Source organism: Myxocyprinus asiaticus, chromosome 11 (assembly GCF_019703515.2).
Source record: "Myxocyprinus asiaticus isolate MX2 ecotype Aquarium Trade chromosome 11, UBuf_Myxa_2, whole genome shotgun sequence".
Taxonomy (NCBI): domain Eukaryota; kingdom Metazoa; phylum Chordata; class Actinopteri; order Cypriniformes; family Catostomidae; genus Myxocyprinus; species Myxocyprinus asiaticus.
Window position 1 is genome coordinate 43,919,828 of NC_059354.1, and position 22,673 is coordinate 43,942,500.

At 37.9% G+C, this 22,673-nt stretch overlaps 1 protein-coding gene across 3 annotated transcripts in view; it reads left to right on the forward strand.

The window, feature by feature from the left end:
• Positions 1–22,673, forward strand: part of LOC127447905 (protein ITPRID2-like) — an 85,337-nt gene that overhangs the window by 22,194 nt on the left and 40,470 nt on the right. For all 3 annotated transcript variants that reach the window (XM_051710082.1, XM_051710083.1, XM_051710085.1), the window contains exons 2-3: positions 18,005–18,203; positions 20,799–20,841. In XM_051710082.1, the coding sequence (XP_051566042.1) occupies positions 18,047–18,203; positions 20,799–20,841 (200 nt within the window). In that variant the 5' untranslated portion in view covers positions 18,005–18,046. The remainder of the gene's footprint in view (positions 1–18,004; positions 18,204–20,798; positions 20,842–22,673) is intronic.

Below are 22,673 nucleotides of genomic sequence, written 5' to 3' on the forward strand. Positions count from 1 at the left end.
GCCACATATAGGAAAAAAAGAAATCATATAGTTGGCGCCTTAATGTATCCCTTTTGCAAAATCCTGGTTTCCAACAAATGTTAAAGACTGAAATCAATATTTATATGGAGACCAACTGGTCCTCGGTATCCTCTGTGGGCGTGGCTTGAGAGGCACTTAAGGCGGTTCTTAGGGGTCGGATCATACAGTATGCCTCATTCATCAAAAAATCCAAAGCACGAGAACTCGTGGAGTTGGAAGGAAATATTAAAAGTGCAGAGGCAGAGCTGAAGTGCCATATTTCATCTGATGGCCTCAGAGAATTGACCCGATTGAAATATAGGTATAATACTATTTTGTCGCAGAAAGTGGAGTTTTGGCTATTCAGGGCAAGACAGTCATACTTTGAGTCGGGGGACAAAGCAGGGAAGCTTTTGGCTAGATATATAAAGCAGAGAGAGTCTCTTTCTATCATTCCCTCAGTGAAATCTGCTGGTGGTGAAATTTTTACCTCAGCCATTGATATTAATAATGCCTTTAAAGAGTTCTATCTTGATCTTTATAGTTCCTCGTCTTCGTCTACTGATGAAGATATAAGAAACTTTGTGGAACCATTAGAACTTCCTAAACTGAAGAATGAGCAAAAAAAACTAGAAAAAAGATTGGAGAAACTTGACGAGGTAATTAAGTCCCTACCTACAGGCAAGGCTCCGGGGACAAATGGTTTTGCTGCAGAATCTTTTTTAGATCTTATGCTACAGAACTGGCTCCACTTTTGTTCGAAGTTTGTACTGAATCATTAAAGAATGGAAAGCTTCCTCCAACCATGACACAAGCCCAGATCAGTCTGATTCTTAAGAAGGACAAAGATCCAAGCGAGTGTAAAAGTTACCGTCCAATCTCCCTGATCCAACTAGATGTAAAAATGTTGTCAAAAATTTTGGCTAACCGATTAAGTAAGGTTATGACATCTCTTATACATATAGATTAGGTGGGGTTTATTCGGGGCCGCAGCTCTTCTGATAACATCAGGCGTCTCATCAATATCATGTGATCAGTAGTGAATGATCAGTCTCCGGTCGCTGCCATCTCACTAGACGCCGAAAAGGCGTTTGATATGGTAGAATGGGATTATCTTTTTAAGATTTTGGAAATGTATGGGTTCGGGAGTACATTTATTGGTTGGATTAAGTTACTTTATAGACCCCCTGTAGCAGCGGTACAAACAAATTGATTAATTTCAGATTATTTTACTCTGGATAGGGGCACTCGGCAGGGTTGCCCTCTTTCCCCATTATTGTTCTGTCTTGCCCTGGAACCATTAGCAGCTGCGATAAGAAAGGAGGATGATTTTCCAGTGGTGGTGGCAGGAGGTGTGGCGCATAAGCTTCTGCTTTATGCAGATGATAATTTATTATTTGTCTCTGAATCTACTAGATCTATGCTCTGCCTCAACAGAATTATTAATTCCTTTTCCAAGTTCTCAGCATACAAAGTCAATTGGTCTAAATCCGAAGCTTTGGCACTGACAGCATACTGTCCAGTAACAGCTTTCCAGCCGGGCGCCTTCCAGTGGCCCAAACAGGGCATTAAGTATTTTGGGATTTTATTCCCAGCAAATTTGTATGATTTAGTTAGTGTTAATTTTGACCCTTTAATAAAAAGGTTTTTGAGCGATGTGGGCAGGTGGGCTTCATTACATTTATCGATGATGTGGAAGGTTAATGTTATTAAAATGAATTGTATTCCAAAATTTAACTACCTGCTACAATCTCTCCCTGTAGATGTCCCCCTCTCTTATTTCAAGCAATTTGATAGCATAGCGAAGTCCTTCATTTGGAATGGTAAACGTCCCAGATTGCATTTTAATAAGTTACATAGGCCGATAGACAAAGGTGGGCTAGGCCTACCTAAGATTTTGTTTTAATACTATGCGTTCAGTCTCAGACATTTGGCTCATTGGTCACTTCCACCTGAGAGAGCCCCTCCCTGGTTTGTTATTAAACAGGCAGTTCTTGCCCATATTTCGCCATTACAAAGCATCTCTATCAAACTAATCGGAAAAGTTAAGTTACACCCCGTTATTTCGCATTTACACTCGGTATGGACTAAAGGGTCCAGATTGTTTAAATTGGACACTTACTTAAATGTTGCCTCAAGCATATGGCAGAACCCAAGATTGTGTATTGGCAAGTTCCCTTTCTGCTGGCCAAAGTGGATTGTGAGGGGGGTTGCTTCACTCGGTGACCTATATGAAAGTGGAGTGTTGAGATCGTTTGAAAACTTGGTCCAACATTTTGGGATCCGCAGACCTCAGTTTTATAGGCATTTACAACTGCGCCACCTGCTTTGTACTATTTTTGGGAGTAGCACGCACCCCCCTAAGGAGGCAGATGCTTTGGGAGAAGTGATTGCAGCTTTTGGAAAAGGTCATGAGGCATCAGTGTCCTACTCCCTGTTAATTGAGAGTCTGGGGATGGAGCCTTAACTTCTCTCAAGAGAGTATGGGAGAAAGATTTCAACTTGGCATTGGAGGAAGGAGTGTGGGCTAAGATTCTTAAAAACATTACGTCTGCATCTAGAGAGAAAGGGTTTGTCTTACACAATTAAAAATTTTGCATAGATTTTAGATCTCCTCTAGACTGTATAGGCTTGGTCTTAAAGACACACCTACCTGCTGGAGATGCCAGTCGGAGGATGGAGACATGGCCCATGTTTTTTGGTGTTGTGTCGAGATCCAGAAATTCTGGTTGAAGGTTCAGAATTTTGTGTGCAACGTGGTGGGCACTCGGGTTTCGTTTTGCCCCAGACTTTGTGTTCTGGGTGATGGGGTGGTCATGGTTGTGGGGGATGGCCATATTGAGAACTGTGTTCTGACCTGTGTGATGATCACCAGGCAGGTTATTTTGAGGGGTTGGAGGTCAGCTGGTGCGCCTCCATGTCCGGAGTGGTGCACGGAGATGGGGAGGGTAGCAGCTTATGAGGAGGTGTCATTGGGAAGACGGGGTGATTTAGATTTGTTTGTCCGGAAATGGGGCAGGTATTTGGAATTTTTGGGGATTGGGGGGTTTAAATGTTGTGTGTGTATATATATGTGCGTGTGTGTGTGTGTATATGTATATGTATGTATGTATGTATGTATGTATGTATATATATGTATGTATATGTATATGTATGTATGTATGAATGTATGTATGTATATGTGTGTGTGTTTCTTGTTATTATAAGATTTAATAAAAAATGTTAATTACAAAAAACGTTTCTCGAGACACACACCCGTGATTCAAAACGCAACCCAAGTACACGTTGAATTCTCAGTAGGGATGTTTCGATACTATTTTTTGGAGAGCGATTACGGGTACGTGATACTTCCTTTTCGGTACTCACTGATACCTTTGTTTTTTATTTATTTATTTTTATTGCATAAGTTTATTTAAATTTTATCATCAAAATGTTTAAATCAAAAAACTTTATTCAAATTAAAATGTAATTTATTTTAATAGTATTGTATTATTTTTATCAAGTTAAGTGCTTTGTACCGTGAGGTTCTGTATAAATCTAAAATACACCATTGGAGTTATTTTTTGTCAAATAATGTGCTGCACCAGATCATACAATTACTATGGATTTATTATTATTATTAGTAGTAGTAGTGGTAGAAGTAGTAGTATTATTACAGTGAATATCACAACTATACAGTAGTGAAATATTTCTGATTTACTTTAATCGATTTAATCTTTAAACCGAGCTTTTATTTTGGAGTGAAGCCCTTTCCGTGTTTTTGAAGGTAGCTTCTTACTACTGGAAAAGCAGGTCACTACGTGACCCAGTGTGTTTATTAAACCGCAAAAGGCTGCTATTTAATTAAATAGATATGTAGTCTGTATGTGCCTCATGCTACAAAGTGAATTAGCACTCTGCTCGCTGTCACCTGCTACACACAGCGCGCAATGCCCATGATGGTGTTTTCCGTGTATGAGCCAAGGAACTCTAAAAGGTATGAGCGACCGCCGTTGTCACAACACCGGCTCCACACATTCACAAGCTCTCACATTTGAAGCACGCAGCACATGCAAAATATATACAGTATTTATCTAATGAAATCGCAGCCTCTGCTGTTTAATAATCACACTAGGACATTACTTGATTTTAATTTGTGCGCTGATTGTTTAAGTAATGACATTTGTACGTCAGATGTTATCAGTTTTTGGTATCAGAGCATTTTTACGAGCATTAGTACAAGAACGTGAGCACTGTATCGGGATACAGTTCATTGCCTCAGGGGTGCTATAGTGAACATTAGCATTGGCTGTAGAAGACAGTTTGTGTTCATTTTAATAGCAAGTAATAATAGTTTGAATATAATCATGCTGAGCAAGTTAGTTAAAGTCAATGTTTATAGCTTATGGTATGTTTATAAATTTGAAGTAAATTCTATAAACTCCTTGAGTATGTTTACATGCACTAATTTTCATCAAGCCTAATAAATTCAATTCAAATGCAGATTCCGAATGTACTGTTTTTATGTACCCTAAACTTTGCAATCTGATACAAATAGTTATTTGCATGTGCATTACATGTATTTTGTTTGGGGGAGGGACATAATTAATTTTTTTATGTTCTCCCCTTTTCTCCCCAATTTGGAATGCGCAATTCCCAATGTGCTCGAAGTCATGGTGGCGTAGTGACTCGCCTCAATCCGGGTGGCGGAGGACGAATCTCAGTTGGCGCCACGTCTGAGACCGTCAATACATGCATCTTATCACGTGGCTTGTTGACCGCACTACCGCGGAGAGTAGCGTGCAGCCTCCACACGCGCTACGTCTCTGCGGTAACGCGCTCGACAAGCCACGTGATAAGATGCGCGTATTGACGGTCTCAGACGCAGTGGCAACTGAGATTCGTCCTCTGCCACCCGGATTGAGGCGAGTCACTACGCCACCATGAGGCATCCATGCACAACTCACCACGTGCCCCACCGAGAGCGAAAACCACATTATAGCTACCAGGAGTAGGTTACCCCATGTGACTTTACCCTCCCTAGCAAAACATGTTTTATTAGACTGTACTGGTCTTAACCCCGTGAGAAACCTTTTTTATTCAGTCAGCACTCTGGAAGAAATTTTTAACAAAGTCAAACCGAACGCAATTTTAGAGTTTTTAGGAAAAATAGATTTTAAAAACCTTTTATAGAATTCCTTACACATTTCTCGTCATGGAAATAGCCATAGAAGCTGGCATGGCGTTAAAAACAAACAAACAAACAAACAAACCCTCCCTAGCAACCGGGCCAATTTGGTTGCTTAGGAGACCTGGCTAGAGTCACTCAGCACGCCCTGGATTCGAACTCACGACTCCAGAGGTGGTAGTCGGCGTCAATACTCGCTGAGCTACCCAGGCCCCCGGAGGGACATAATTTGATTTAATTGATTCTGTGTGTGTATGTTCTGTTTCATCAATCCAGTTTATTTTTTTTGTATTTTTATTTTTTTTATCATTAAACTGTTCATATCAAAAGAACACAAAAAAAAGTAAAAAGGGTTACGACGTAAGGAAGTCACGCACACGCATTGGAACACAGAATGCCGTAACCGCACCTGCTGCTTAAAGTTTCTATAAAAGAATAAATAAATAAAATCCCTTTATTGTCACTCAACCATATACACAAGTGCAACAGTGGGTGAAAGTCTTGAGTGCAGTTCTAAGCAACATAGCAGTAAGAAAATTACATTAAACATCTGATTTACACAACACAATTTACACATCTTGTTACACAACACAATATACAATATACAGTATACACAAAATAAGAATACTGTATACAATAAATATATAGGAGTGGGCTGAGATCACAGCCCTGCGGGGCTCCAGTGTTGAGGGTCAGTGATGAGGAGATGTTGCTGCCCATTCTAACAACTTGCCGTCTGCCTGACAGAAAGTCCAGGATCCAGCTGCACAGCGAGCAGTTTACACCCAGAGCCCGGAGTTTCACATCAAGCTTGGAGGGCACTATGACGTTGAATGCTTAGCTGTAGTCTACAAACAGCATTCTCACATATGTGTTCCTTTTTTCCAGGTGGGAGAGAGCAGTGTGTAGTGTAAGTGCAATGACATCATCAGTGGCGTGGTTGTTGTGGTAAGCAACAGTAACTGTAGTGAGTCCAGTGAGGCAGGCAGCACAGAGCAGATGTAATCTCTGATTAGCCTTTCAAAGCATTTGCTGATTTATATGAAGGCTTTTCAATCTGACTGAGCTGTCAATTGGATTATAAACTGATTATTTGGTTGCATGTAAACGTAGCTATTGAGTACAGGAGGTTGATCCCACAAAAGCATTGTATACAAGCCTGTGTACTTACAATACATTGGCCAAGCATTCGTGTTACGTTTTATTTGTGTAATGTATGTTTCTTGCCTAAAGAGTGCAGAGTTTTTCAGCGCTGAGCATGTTTTGCCAAGCATTGCGTACTGAACTCGGCAGAAAATGTACTTGATTTATTAAGATAATATCTTTATCCTATAGACCAGTTTATTAAGTCACATTATTTTCTGTATAGAGTTGAAGCGCTATTAGACAGCAAAAACACTGAGTGCTTTTGCAGTTACACTGCTACTTTGCCTACTGTACATGCTGCAGATATAAGATTTGTGAAACAGGCCTACAAATTTTTCATGTTTACATTCCTCTGAGAGAAATCTGATGGTTCAATGCATGCAGACTTTTTGTAAAGAAATATAGCATTATTTGTTAGGAATCTCAGAGCTGGCCTGTAGTAATATCGTATTGTGTTTTTTTTTTTTTTTTTTTTTTTTTTTTTGTATAGCTTACGATTTTATATTTGGCCCTAAACATTTAATCAAAAGCACCACTTTTCCTCCCTGTGGGACTTGTAGGAGGGTTACAGAGTAAGCTTTTCTTTCATAGGCTCTTAAACAATACCACAATGGAGGACTGCGTCAGTATGCCATGTTATTTCACAGGCTAGGCCTGCATGCAGGGCTAATACTAAAGGTCATTGAGGCTGGTAATTCACCAGGGCACTGATGCAAACTAGGTATTGTGTTTCTAACTTGGGAAGAAAACATTGCAGGTGTGGTTCAGAAAGAGCAGCTTGCTGTTTGATAATTGGGTAAACCTTATCTTGTTCTGCTTTGAAGTGCATGAGATCACTACATGCTAGCAAGATAACATTACTTTGAGGTCACTGGGTATTCTTTCTTAAAATCAGTTGTGGTCAGTACTGAGAATCAGCCTTTTTTGAATGGATTTGGTCTTCATTTGAACATATATTAATTGTTGGGTTGTTTCTTAGGGTATGTTTACACGACAACAGTGTACTAAAATTGGGAACGTTTTTCCTTTTGCGTTTTTGAAAAGTTTTGCGTACAGACGACAACATTGTCAAAACGATCCCCGTTCACACGGATCTGTGAAAACAACTAAAAACGCTGTATTATGCATGCCAGGCCAGTAGTTGGCGATGTCACTTTGTAAAGAAACACTACGCTCCTGCGCACGTAAGCATTCTTCCACAGAGCGGTGAATACCAACAATGAAGATGGCGATCGCTGGTCGTAGTAGTGATGCAGTAAATCTACACTTTGCTGGAGAAGCGTCAATAAACTCAAAATCTTGAGCAGCACAAACACAGTCCTGTAGTCCGTCACTGTAGTTTTGAATGTCTCGCTCGTTGTTTTGAAGTACTTGCGCGCATGCCTATAGACTGAACTCTCAAGATTATTCAGTAAACTCTGCTCATTTTTACCATCACTTCGTCTTCTGCCTTCTTCTGTATTCCCCCTGCTGACTCTTGGGCTGGTAGGAGAGTAAGTTAACATAAGCTGTTGATGTTGACTGGTTTTGGATATCAGACAGAACTCTGATATATGGATATCTTCTGATGGAGAGAGAGGTCTTGTGTACACTGGATCTAACATGCATTTTCATTGCCTCATGTTTTCATTTTTGAAGCATATCATTGAATACTGTACATGGCATCACATCTCTGTCTATAGGCTATATACATAAACAGTGGGTGAATGAATTGCAGGGTATAGGTACATCAAATAAAGTAAATAAATAACATTTAAAATACAAATACATTTTTCCCATCTGAATCCATACATTAATTTAAAGATTTTCAAATTGCAAGTTCTGCCTACTGTACAATGTTCACACTCCATACAAAACACTCCAAATGAATAAATTGTTGATTATTGTTATTTGTACAGACACCAATATTCATATTGATAATTATACATCTCAAATTGATACCTATCAATCCATCATTCTTTATATAACACGTAATACACGTGCGCATGATATCATCATTTTCACAAATTCGCGTTTTTGTATGTCTACACGGAGACGATAAAACTTGCACTTTGAAATCCGTTTTCAAAAGTTTGCGTTTTCAGGCCCCAATACGCCGTTTTCGTGTAAACGAACAGCCAAAACGTGTAAGTTTTCCATTTTTAGTTGAAAACATTGTTGTGTAAACGGCCCCTTAGAATGCATTTGATGTTGTTTTGTTTGAATCATGTTTGACTTGGTGCGCTGGACCAGTTTTTGTTTGGGTCCTTTGGGATGTGGGTTGTACACAACAAATAACCAATTAGATCTGGCGTAAGATGTGGGAACTGCGACATCCTCAGTTCAAAAGAAGGAGCTCATACCGCATGTCCCCAGACGCAACATAGCGGCATGTGATAAAAAGGTATCTTTTCCATGTTAATCAGAGTTTTTGTCCTAACCACCCACAACACACCACGAGTGACAGCGACAGGGCTTTCTGTTTTTGGAATGGTTTCTATTTCTGTGACGTCGCGCCAGACAGCGCAGTCAACAAATGGGTCTAAAATTATTCTTTTTACAGTATATTAAAGCCGGCATCTCACTAGCTGGTTCAACTTGATTTTGTTCAAGGGTGTCACACACCTAAATGTTGTGCTTGAGGTCTAGTTCTCTTCAGCCGGAGTTCTGTCTCGCACACACACACACACACACACACACACACACAGAGTTTCAGAATGGCAGAGGGGAAACATACTGGCTCATTCTAACTTTCTCTCTGCTTCCCTGTCACGTGGAGATCTGCGAAATAACAACAGGTGTACCGCGTGAACATAAACAATCGTAACAGACTGAATAAGGATGCGACTCATAAAGTAACTTTTCCCTGTGTATGTGTGTGATTGTGTATTTATCCCCTCGGGGCTTGCTGTAGAAAGGGTTATGGCGCTTATGTGAGAAAATGAGTTGCGTTCAACAAACAATGTTCCGTCTGTGATTGCTCTGTTTTATACGTTTTGTAGTCAGTTATCCTCATTTCAGATTATGAATATCGTGGTGTCACGTTGCGCCTGGTGTGGACAGACAGATTGCTTGTCGCTGGAATCTTAGGCTACGTTCACACTGCAGGCCTTAGTGTTCAATTCAGATTTATTGCTCAGAACTTTTTTTTGTTTGGCTGTTCACATTATTTTTTAAATGTTGCCAATATCAGATTCCAGTGTGAACTGGTCACGGTCCTGAACTGGCCCGCATGTGCAAAAGAACAATAACAAAGACATCACACGCAGCACGCTGTCATACAGAAGCAAGCATGGAGGCCACTGAAGTCAGCATTTACGCATTCATGTACAAGTTGATGTGCATCGGAATCCAGCGAATTCATGAGCAGGTGATAAGGAGGATGAGGATGAGGAGAAAGAGAGCAAAATTTTCGCTATGCTCTCAAACACAGACCGGTTACGATACGACCCCTCAAGTTTTGGTTGTACAGAGCTGTCACCCCAAATACTAACGAAGTATTTTTCTAACACCTCACTGTCCCTCCACTGACATTTAATTTCAGCTATTTTTTTTTATTTTTTTTTTTATTTAATTTCAAGTGTGTTCCATGGAAAAAAGTCATACAGGTTTGTAGTGAGTAAATAATAACAATAAATAAAATAACAGAATTTTCATTTATGGGTTAATTATCCCATCTTACATCGGCATTGTAATAGCATATCAGCAGCAAAAGCATCGCAAATATATTGTGAATATTTATTATATCATCCAGCCCTACACCACAATCATATATACAGTTGTGCTCAAAAGTTTGCATACCCTGGCAGAAATTGTGAAATTTTGGCATTGATTTTGAAAATAGGACTGATCATGCAAAAAAAAACTGTCTTTTATTTAAGGATAGTGATCATATGAAGCCATTTATTATCACATAGTTGTTTGGCTCCTTTTTAAATCATAATGATAACAGAAATCACCCAAATGGCCCTGATCAAAAGTTTACATACCCTTGAATGTTTGGCCTTGTTACAGACACACAAGGTGACACACACAGGTTTAAATGGCAATTAAAGGTTAATTTCCCACACCTGCGGCCTTTTAAATTGCAATTAGAGTCTGTGTATAAATAGTCAATGAGTTTGTTAGCTCTCACATGGATGCACTGAGCAGATAGATACTGAGCCATTTGGAGCAGAAAAGAACTGTCAAAAGACCTGCGTAACAAGGTAATGGAACTTTATAAAGATGGAAAAGGATATAAAAAGATATCCAAAGCCTTGAATATACCAGTCAGTACTGTTCAATCACTTATTAAGAAGTGGAAAACTCGGGGATCTGTTGATACCAAGCCAAGGTCAGGTAGACCAAGAAAGATTTCAGCCACAACTGCCAGAAGAATTGTTTAGGATACAAAGAAAAACCCACAGGTAACCTCAGGAGAAATACAGGCTGCTCTGGAAAAAGATGGTGTGGTTGTTTCAAGGAGCACAATACGACGATACTTGAACAAAAATGAGCTGCATGGTCGAGTTGCCAGAAAGAAGCCTTTACTGCGCCAATGCCACGAAAAAGCCCAGTTACAATATGCCCGACAACACCTTGACATGCCTCACAGCTTCTGGTACACTGTAATTTGGAGTGACGAGACCATAAGATCTTATGAGTGACAACCATAAGCGCTATGTTTGGAGAGGGGTCAACAAGGCCTATAGTGAAAAGAATACCATCCCCACCGTGAAGCATGGTGGTGGCTCACTGATGTTTTGTGGGGGTGCGAGCCCTAAAGGCACGGGGAATCTTGTGAAAATTGATGGCAAGATGAATGCAGCATGTTATCAGAAAATACTGGCAGACAATTTGCATTCTTCTGCACGAAAGCTGCGCATGGGACGCTCTTGGACTTTCCAGCATGACAATGACCCTAAGCACAAGGCCAAGTTGACCCTCCAGTGGTTACAGCAGAAAAAGGTGAAGGTTCTGGAGTGGCCATCACAGTCTCCTGACCTTAATATCATCGAGCCAGTCTGGGGTGATCTCAAATGTGCAGTTCATGCAAGACGACCAAAGACTTTGCATGACCTGGAGGCATTTTGCCAAGACGAATGGGCAGCTATACCACCTGCAAGAATTTGGGGCCTCATAGACAACTATTACAAAAGACTGCACGCTGTCATTGATGCTAAAGGGGGCAATACACAGTGTTAAGAACTAAGAGTATACAGACTTTTGAACAGGGGTCATTTCATTTTTTTCTTTGTTGCCATGTTTTGTTTTATGATTGTGCCATTTTGTTATAACCTACAGTTGAATATGAATCCCATAAGAAATTAAAGAAATGCGTTTTGCCAGCTCACTCATGTTTTCTTTAAAAATGGTACATATATTACCAATTCTCCAAGGGTATGCAAACTTCTGAGCACAACTGTAGATAACACAAGGTCCATTACAAAATTACAGCTGGGTGGCTGGAGTTATTGGAATTTTCTGTTTGCACTTTTACTTGTGTGGGGTTTTCTGCAAAGGTTTCCACCCTGGGGTGCCGTGATTCAGTTAGCATGCCCTATCTGCCCCTTGAATGGTGCATGGGCAACATCATGTTAAGTCACTACTTTCCCCATCTGTCTTCCCCAAGTCTCTGTCCATTTTAAGCAGACTTTGTTACTCCGTCTACACTGTTTACAAATTGCAGGTCCAAAATGGAGTGGAGAGCATGAGTTTGCCTGTGTTTATGGAATTTAACAACTACTTAAAGGGAATTGAGCATGTTGCTCCCCATGTATAACATGTGGCTGACTATGGACAAAAGACTTTGCAATGTCTCTTAATAAAATCAATCAACACTCTTTTCTGTTTTGATAATATTTGTATTGGAATAGGTTTTTTTTTTTTTTTTTTTTAATTTATGGCACTCTACTAACTTGTTTGATCTAAGTGCAAAATGAATTGTCAGATGTTCTGTGTGGCCATGTTTGAAACTGGTATTAGGACTAATGTTTGCAGCATTTGCGTAAATTTGAGACATGACAGATGTAAGGGGACACAGTGTTCCAGCTTGAATCACTGTGGCTGATCAAAGATTTTGCTAATGTAACATGTAAATTGCCCTTAGCTTGACATTAGAGAGGGCCTATTTGTGTGCTAGTGTAATTAATCATTTTGTTCTGTAAATGTAGAGGTAGCTTTTAAAAGGGGAAAAAGGGAGTTTGACATGACTTTAGAGTCTATATGCTGGAATAGATCATTCACCTCTTATTAACATTCTCCAAGTAAACTTGAGTCCAAAAATAACAAAAGCTCTGATGTAGGTTCCCACAATTTACTCAAAAACAGATAGGCTATATGCAGCATAAACTGAGACTGTGCTTATTGCTTCCTCTTGTTTTCCCTTTTAGATTTGGCTTACCAGGCCTATTTATCAAAATCTAGTTTAAAATTCTAGAAAATTCTTTATTTATTCCTTCAATTATTCCTTATAAATCTGACCACAAAATAACCAGACTGAGCTCACAGTGAAATCGGAAACAGCAGGTAGACCTTTCTTTAGCTTAAATTGGTCTGTTCTTACCGAAATTCGAAACACTGCCCCCAGTGGCCAAAGCAGTAAGTGTTGTTGGGTGCATGGGTACATGTGAGCTCCATTTTCTGGGTGAAATGGGAGAGGCACCAAATGCAAGATTGTGTTCAGCTTTACAGGCTGTAATAAAGTGAAGAGGAATGCATATTTTCTAAACTGTACACTCCAACCCAAACCTAAACCTTCACTGATAGTTATCACTTAAGTAAAAATGTAACGTTAGGTGGGAAAAGTGCAACCTCTGATTCGCACTCGACACCGATTATGCGAACACAATTACTTCCTGGTTTCAAAGCAGGATCCAAACACGGGTCTCCCACGCTGCTGACACAACAGGCTTCTGGTCGCGGTACAAGGGAAAGTAAACATGCTGGAGCCAATGCAAAAATGTCTGATATGAGATGCCGCTTGTCAGTGAGTCTGCATAATGTGGCCGATCCTAGAATACTGGAACTCTCGGAAACCGACTTCCCATGTGATCATGTTGAAATACCCCCTTTCAAAAAATTTAGAATTCTGGCAAATTAGCTGCAAACTTGCCACAAATTTGCCACAGTTTTGCCACTCGTTATTTTCGCTTGCACATGAGCTTGTGATTCGTCGCAAATTTTTGCCAGAAATGTGCACCTCTTCACCGGTAAGTGGTGAACTTGCAGCAAACCTTTGGCAACAATGGACAGTTTGCCACAAAGCTCATTTGCATGTGAAAATGATCAGTGGAGAATTTTGCAGTGAACTCTCGATTTTTGTAAGGGCTGGTATGGAAATGCTCATGGGTCATTTAAATTCTGTTTATTTAAAACTTTGTAACAATTTGGAAAGTATGTAACAAAGTGATATGGAACTGTGATGCCATTTAGTTAAATCAACACCCTGGAACATTTTTCAACAAATCAGAAAAAGAATACCGCAGTACTGTGGTATGATTTTGTGTAATGACCAAAACAAAGCTGTGCAAGTTTCTTGTCTCATATCACTGGCCTCTTTCTTGTGTAATAGAATGATTTCAACTCAGATCAATAATTTATGTCCATTTACTTATTTATTTAGTAAGTTTCAGAGTAATAATTGGGACCATGTACAGTCAGCAGGTCATTATAGCAAAATAAACTCTTAAGGTGTTACAAGAACCCAGCCGCGGGCCTTGCATTTTAAGTCTATGCCTTCAGTGTGATTCATGCCATTAAGAAAACGCAGTTTCACAATGAATAAGATGCTATGCATAATCATACATTATGTGCCAGTCAACTAGTAATACCAACTGAAATTTTAAAAACACGTCCACACACGAAAGCCAGAAGTTGAAACCAAACTTGATGATCATGCAAGCCTAATTCTAACTGCAGCATGACTGTTTTGTGAAATGAACGTCAAAAATAATCATTTTTCATATAAATCTACCAAGGAGGTCTATAATACCTGGCAAAATCTATCTAATAATATTTGCGATTTAAATGTTGCTTGCAATAAATTTCGTTTCGTCAGGGTACACGGTTATGTTGCGTTCCATTTCAAATTGGATGTGGGATATTCCTACTTGATATCTGGCCATAAATGCATTCCATTCCCTGCTCCCGTTAACTTAGCAGGGGTTTGACTCTTATTAGAGATGTCTCCTAGCAACTCAACTGATAAACAATGCTGCAGCGCTAGCATTTGTGCTTCAGGTGTACGATTAGCAAAAGAGATTATAATTTACCATGTTTTATACACCTGTTTCTGCTGACATTTGTTAAACAAGCTTTAATATCATGTAATGTGGAAACGAACTCATTTATCGATATTACTTAATAAAGTGAATGTTTATCACTTACTTTGTATATCTCCCTGAGTATCAACATGTTTGTGTGGTGATATGCCCCTGCATCTCGGCGAAATCAGAATTGAGAATTTCTGCACGAGCCTACAAGTTGTAATTCTGACTTAAAGATGCATTCCATTGCACTTTTCCTAGAAGGAAGTTGTAAAATCCGGCTTTCCGAGTTGAATGGAATGCAGCACTACTTTTCAAAACTTGATCCGACACTGAATGCTCAAGCAGCCTAATTTACACTTAGAAAACTCCTGATGCTGCTATAACAATGCAAAAAGCACTTACCAATTTACTTGAAGTAAAAATCAGTCCTCCTTTCCTGTTTAATAAATTAGGCAATCACATGGTCATGCAGAACATCTCGTGTTTTTAAATCCATAAGGATCTCTTTCTCAATGGCGATAGCTGCAGTAATGACGATCTCACACTCTTTGCTTTCAAATTACGTACATCACTTAAAGCGTGATTGCGTCACTCAAGGCCAGCGACTGGGACATATCCTAAAGATCACACCCACCAAGAACAAATAAATCAATCTGATTGGCTGATGAATCTGACAATCTGACTTTAGATGCCTATTTACTTACACTGTTGAGGGATTCTGTGGAAATTCTGAAGGCCTGAGGTGGTGGAGCTCAAACTCACCGGCTGCTGCTGCTAATGAGCTCAGCTTCGGGCATGCAATTTGTGAAACGGCTGTCACACTTTGCTTGTATGCATCAAGGAATAAATTCTGACTGGATAAACTTTTTGTTTTTCTCTATTTGTTTGTAGATTAATTAAGAGTGGAAAGCGATTAAAAATACATACAAAATACAATATAAAAATATGTATTTATTTGGCATGTTAGGCCAGCAGAGAAGGCTTTGCTGGCCCTGAGAATTCGCCACTGCAAGAACCTGATCATCCTAACAGGATTTATTTTGTGATAGTAACCGATTGAAAGTGCTTTAACCTGCTTACATAATATTTTGATTATGTGATCATTCAGCGATAGTCCCTGATGTTGACCATTTTCCTCGTGTCCATGAGACTTTGTTGATAAAATGTGGTGGTGGTTTACTAAGTTTTCAATGTATTGCTGCTTGCATATGAAAAAGAGTTTAAAAATAGCCACATGCTATTAATAGTGTCTGAACTGTGGGGTATTAGAACACTGAATTATTAATCCATCCCATTTGGTCAAGCTCATCTGTTCCTTCAGAATGTGCGAGATCCAAAACAGGAAATGACTCAACACCAGCTTGTAATCTTTCAACTAAACAGGCATTTCCTGCTTAACTTGTGTTTTTTTTTTTTTTTAAACTTTTCGACTCTACCATTTATCCCAACCAAGCCCCCATCATCCCCCATCATTTTCTCTCTGTCTCTCTGGTTATCTACGTATGGAGAGGAATCTCTCTAGATTTTATTAGTTTCTTGTGCTGGTCATTTGTGGTCCCTGCCTTCACATGCCCTCATCTCTTATTTTATGTGCAAATAATATTTGGACAAAGGTTCCCTCTAATTTTTGTTGTAGCTAAGAGAAACCTATTTCAACAACCAGTATCCCAGATCGGTGGAATGTTTAACCATTCCTTACCCACATAAACTATTCTTTATTTTGGGATCATATTTTGGTAGACAGTCATTTTGAGGGTGTTATACTAAAAACTTAGATGTATATATTTTTTGCAAATTTGTTGGCCTACTGTGCCACAGTTAGAATCATCTGAAGGTGCAGTCACATCACCAAAACGAAAATGGGTTGTTTCATGTCAAATCAACCAAATTTCAGTGACATTCCAGGCTGAATTTTTAGATTTTGTTAATTCTTTTTCTGAAGGAAGATCCATATAAATGATTATCAAAGCCAAAACAGTAAATGCTATGGATCAATATTAACCGAGCAATCAATTATCTTGTGTAGGGAAGTGACAGTTGACACTCAAAATGACAATTTTAGCATATTTTGCTGCAAAACTACAGAGCGAACAAAATAACCTTAGAAATGTGGCAGCATCATTAATTTATTTTTACACACAAGTTGTAAGGTATATTACTAGAATAGCACCCCTTGTTGCTATGCTAATGGTTTGACTCCAAAAATATGAAAAATGAAAAAGAAAAAAAAAAAAACACCAAAGTTGGAGTGCTCCAGAAGTATTACCAAAAGAAATCTTAACATCCTTATAAATTGTGTACCACCCCCTTAAAAATGGACATGCAAGGAGGACTCTGTAGCACACCCATTTTCACCTACAGTCACCAAAATTGGTATGTATATAGTTCTCATCAAGCCGAACAACTTACATAATTATAGGCATTAGCTCTGCCCAACAGGAAGTCGGCCATTTTGGATTTTCTGAAAATCGCAGGCTCTGAACTTTTAAATAGTTCTCCTAGGGAATTAATTTGACTGGTACCAAATTTGAGCAACATAATGCCAAGACATTGTAGATGCTAAATTGCGAAAGGATTTATTTAATTTTGAATGGTGTCACCATGGCGAAGCAGTACATTTATGGTGAAAAATGGGAAACAGGAAGTGCCTTATATCTTCTGTGTGCATTGTGTGATTTTGATGAAAATTCATCTGAATGTTTGGTCTTGGGGGCTGTTTTGGTTTACGGTCATAGCGCTACCACCTGACAGCAGGAAGTGTGGCACTGACAACATGCTTTGAAATAGTTCTGTAACATTTACCCAGATCACTTCAAAATTGTTTAGAATAATGTCAAGAGACAGCTGATGTAAAATTGTGAAGGATTACTTGATATCTTAATTCGTGTTGCCATGGCAGTGCATTAAATGTTATTATTATTTTCTTTGTATATTCATGTGTTTTTGAGGCTCTTGTCTTGCTTTCCTCTACAAAATGTATGTGTCCATCATGCATTGTTTTCCGAAAGCCACTGAGTGGAAATGAACCCCGGTTGCTTGGGCCATCATCGCTGCTTGCATTTATATTTGTGTCTTGTTTCCTCAAGGTAACTCAAAGATTATTTGATTTGTCAAGATAAATTTTTTTGTCGACCACGAGAAAGCAAGAAAATGTATGGCATCTGTAGGCTTCTGTATGTGAGTCCTTATGAATGAATTCATCAGCGCTGCATACAGTATTTGTGTTTTTTGTTAACACTGTAAACTTCATTGACAAATGCATCAAAGTTCTTGAAGGGCTCAAAAAAGCAGATAATGTGTTCATCATAGGTTTGGTTTAAATGCATTTGTATTTAGTGAATGAATGTAAGATGTCTAGAGTGCACTCTTTTTAGGTCCTGCCATCAATCCCTCTGGAAGGGGGGCCTGGTCATTGTCGTGCAATTGAGAACTGAGTCCGTCCTTCTACATGTCTCTGCAGGTGACCCGCCCCCCGCTGTAGTATCCCGTCCACGCTAAGGACATGGAGGAGTGCGAGTCCCCCCCGGCCATATTTAAGAGGAGGGCCTGGGCTCAGAGCCGAGACTCCTGGCAGGCTTCTGAGTCACAGGACCAGGGCACAGAAGAGCCGCCGTCTGCCCAGCCTATGGAGGGTAAGCCTTCGACAGTCGCTGAACCAGGTACAGTACTTATCTAAAGATTCAAATTTATGACTTTTCTGTGGTCACGGTTTGGTAAGTATGAAGTATTTATATTTACTAAGTATGTAGCTGTTTTATATTGAAACATATTGTAAATTGCCTAAAGGGCTGAAAATCTGATGAGATACTGTATATACTGTCTATATATATATATATATATATATATATATATAGATAGATAGATATCTTGACATTTTTCAGCCCTTTAAGCAATATTCTGTATATCTCAATATCTGAATCATCATTTCAACCAAACAGCCACTGTAGGCAAGTTTAATGTAAGACCTAAAACACAGTAAAAATGTACTCAAAAATAAATTCACCCAACTGTTTTTCATATTTGTTTACTAAAACATGTTAATATATGAAAAGTGCTGCACACAGACTTTTATGAACAATTTTGAGTGATGATTCAAATGAATCGTTGAATCAGAGTATTGAATTGATTCATTGAAACGAGGCAGTTTTATATATTTCATCTAAATGAATCAGACTTACCAAATCTAACACCATCTTTGCTGCTTAAGTTTAAATCAGAGTCTAAATTAAAACATCGTAAGGATCATAAAACTAGTCTAATGACATATATCTTGAATATTTCATAAATCACCCGTTCTACTTGTCGCTATTAAGGCTGAAAAATATTCTGAACTTGGGCGCAGACGCTTCTAGATACACAAGCTCAATTTTGTGCATTATTGCATTTCTAAATGTGTCACCGCAATTCATAACACAATGCAAGTATGCATTGCATTCTCAACATTGCAGCAAGGCACTGTAAAACAGACAATAGTATGAACAGTCCGCTTCAGTGAATTTTCTCTTTCAAGTCAAATAATGTCATCATGCAGCAACAGTTTGAAGATAATATTGCTGAGTAAGTTAAAGTCACTATATTTATAGCAACTTATCTGAATAACACATCCAGTTTAATGGCACAGACTTTTGAAGGTAACTCTTTCACCCCTTCAGTGCTGAGGTTTGTTAACACCACAGTAACGCAAGGATGCACGTTAAGAAAGTTCAACTGGGCCGCGCATTAGCAGTGCATTGTCCATTCGCTCGCATCTGCGTATTCGTACCTGCGTATGCTAAAAAATAAATAAATAAATAAAATCTGGCTGAACTTGTCAGTCATGGACACTGGTTCCACACATTAAAATGAGTTTTCTTCAATTAAAACTACCATTTAATCTCAACTTAAATACTTCAAATAGAGGGAACATAATTGTATTGAGTAAAACCAACTAAATTAGACATATTAAATTAACTCAAATCTCTTTCTATGATTAACTAGCTTGTACACTGAATGTTAGCATGCTAAATGCATCCTAATGGAAAAAACAATGCTATGATTAGCATAGCAATTGCTCAATGAGTAAAGCAATATAGAGCATGCGCAAACTCTGCTCTTCACCATGATGGTAACCCCAAAATCTCCAGTAGAACAGAAACTCATCTAAATCTCAACACAAAGCATTAAACACTATACGTCTCCCCCTTTATATTCATCTTGCACAGACACATTATATAATCCTTAATTTTAAAAAGTTCTCTTAATATCGAGTGCCATGCAAACCATGCTGGGAATTAAAAATCCCCTGCACAGTTTCAGTTAACCAAACAAAAAATATTCAAGTTGTCCCAACACAAATGGATTAAGTAAAGCTTGAAATCATTGAAACAACTAGAAGTGTACTTGGTTGCTTGATTTTTTTTTTTTTTTTTTTATTTAATATGAACAAGGGAGGATTCAGTAAAACTGACAATGGTTTATTAAGTTTATTTTTTGATTTGTAAAGTATGTTTGTGGTTTTAGGGACGCATTGATTTTAATATTGATTTTAGTGCCAATATGATAACTTTGTGATTGGCAGATCTGATTGTTGACATTTTATTTTTCAAAGAACCGCTTTTACCACACTTTTACGTGCATTATGCCAGGGAGCAAAACACATGCAGTGAGCTGCAGCAAAATGCACCACTCTATAAAATTAGTGAGAACAATTTTTCATTTTGAGAAATTTGAACCAATTGAAATATAGATTCAGTAATACTGAGAATTACAGTAATTACTTGTGAAAATGGACATCTAACGTTTTATACACAAAATAGCTGTATTATTAGAGGCAAACCACATGGCCAATTTTGTATTCATTTTTTTTTTTGGCAATGTTTCCCCTGTTATCTTTAAGTTTCAATGCAGTGCTTTGAGGCTCTGGGTTTTTAGCAGCTCTGTAGGAAGGTGCACTACAAGTCGTAATTCTGAAATAAATACAGCAGGGAGAAATTACTGAGATTTGGCTGTTTGGACTGGGATTTGATTCAGCTCCATGCAAGTCATGATAAACCAATTAAGACTAATAAAGGTTTCTAACAGGCCTCATTCTCAGGCAAAGGGAGAAAATACGAGAAACGCAGACTACAGGGCATGTTCAGAGAACATTTTCTCTTTACTCAGTTAGATCTGGTTGCCGTTGTTGCTCTGTCTGTTTTTAAGGAAATTCATTGTTTTATTACGTTGAACATTTATTTGTAACTTTCATTTTTCGTTCCCTTTGTTTTTATCCTCAGGTCCTATTCCAAACAAAATAGCGAGCTGGCTCAGAGACTGCAGGTAGGTTACTTAACAAACTCGTTGCTCATAAAATTCAAATGCAAATGGTGTGAGAAAGATCTTTTGTACACGGTGTGACGTGAATTGTTAAATAAACAAAATGCTCTGAGAGTGTTTTAAAGGTTCTGGTGTCACTGACAAGCACACTGCAAAAAAATTATAATTTTCTGAATCAGTATTTTTGTCTTGATTTCCAGTAAAATATCAAAATATTGTTGAAATAAGATACATTTACTGGTAAAGCAAAATTGCATAGACTTGTTTTTAGAGAATATCAGTTTAATTGAGTATAGATTTCTTACCCTATTGGCATATATATATATATATAATTTTTTTTTTCTTTTTTTTTTTTTTAAGCATAAATTTATCAACAGTTCTTGAGGTTTTGAAATGAAAACAAGCTAGAAAAATAAGCATGGTTTATTAACATAGTAATAAACAGGCACAGTTAACCCCAAAATTAAAATTATTTCATCATTTCTTCACCCTAATGTTTTTTCAGACCTGCATGGCTTTCTTTCTTTCATGGAACACAAAAGGCTTTCACTTTGTATGGAAAAAAATAGTGCACAAAATCATATTTTATTAATTTTCATAAATACATTATCTGAAAACAATTTTACATTTTGCTTCAAGTATAGGTATATTGTGTCAAGGATATTTAGGTGTTTTAATTAATAAAGGCAAAAATACTCATTATTTTTATTTATTTATTTTTGATGTGCAGTAAATTTGAGTCATGTGAATAATGAGTCAGGAAAGTCGTTACTTGTGAAGACTGACTATTGTCCTTTGTGTTCCAAGGTTTTTCTTTTCCGTGCAGTTTTTTGGGGCATGTTTGGGTCCATGGAGGCCCATTATTGTTGGAGTTGTCCTTGGAGAATTCTTAGTCTCTCTTTCTATGCTGCCAGGTCGTTTTTTTTGTTGTTGTTGTTTTAATATAAAGATGTATGACTGTTTTGCTCTAAAGTGTAAGAGGAAAGAACTGTTGCATTTGTTTACTTTGTAGATATACAGTACGTCCCTCATGACCTACATGAACCTTCCACGTGAAAAACAAAAATTCCAGAATTACTCGTAAATGTCACTCATTACCATATCAACATTCTGGTTGCGATTTACAGAAAACCCTTAAATGTTTGTTTGTGCATATTGTTGCAACTAAATTGGTTTAAAGGAATAATTTATCCCCAGAAATGAGTTCTATCATTATTTACTCATCCTCATGTTGTTCCAAACCCCTTTTATGTTATTGTTTCAGTGGAACACAAAACTAAACTATTTAAGAATTCTTCTTGAAGCTAAAAAAAAAAAAAAGCTACATGTTTTTCAAAGTATGCGGTTATTAGGGTCTGGGTGAAATGGCAACAAAAATTATATCTCAGTGTTTTTCAGTTTATTGATGATATTCTATATATATCTTGATTATTAAATATTGTATTTGAAATTTTTTTTATTTATTTATTTTTTGTTTATCAGAGGAATCAACATCCATTGAAGCAAAAAAGATTCAAAATGGTTAATGCATTAAAATAAACATCTAAAAAGAACGATGGCTTGTTTCCACAGTTTTTTTATTAAATGAACACAAAAACAATATTTGATCATTTTTTATTTTGATGCACCAACACAACAATACAGTAATAAAAAGCAATATTTGCCCACATATATTTGTACTAAAACTTTTTTGTGAACAAGTTCACACTTACTTTTTGGAGCCCAGATAAATTTTATTATAATACAATATCATACATAAATATTATTATATGAATTATTATGAGGATTATATTTGTTTTGTACTATGACAATACATTGTCGCATTTACTTCACCT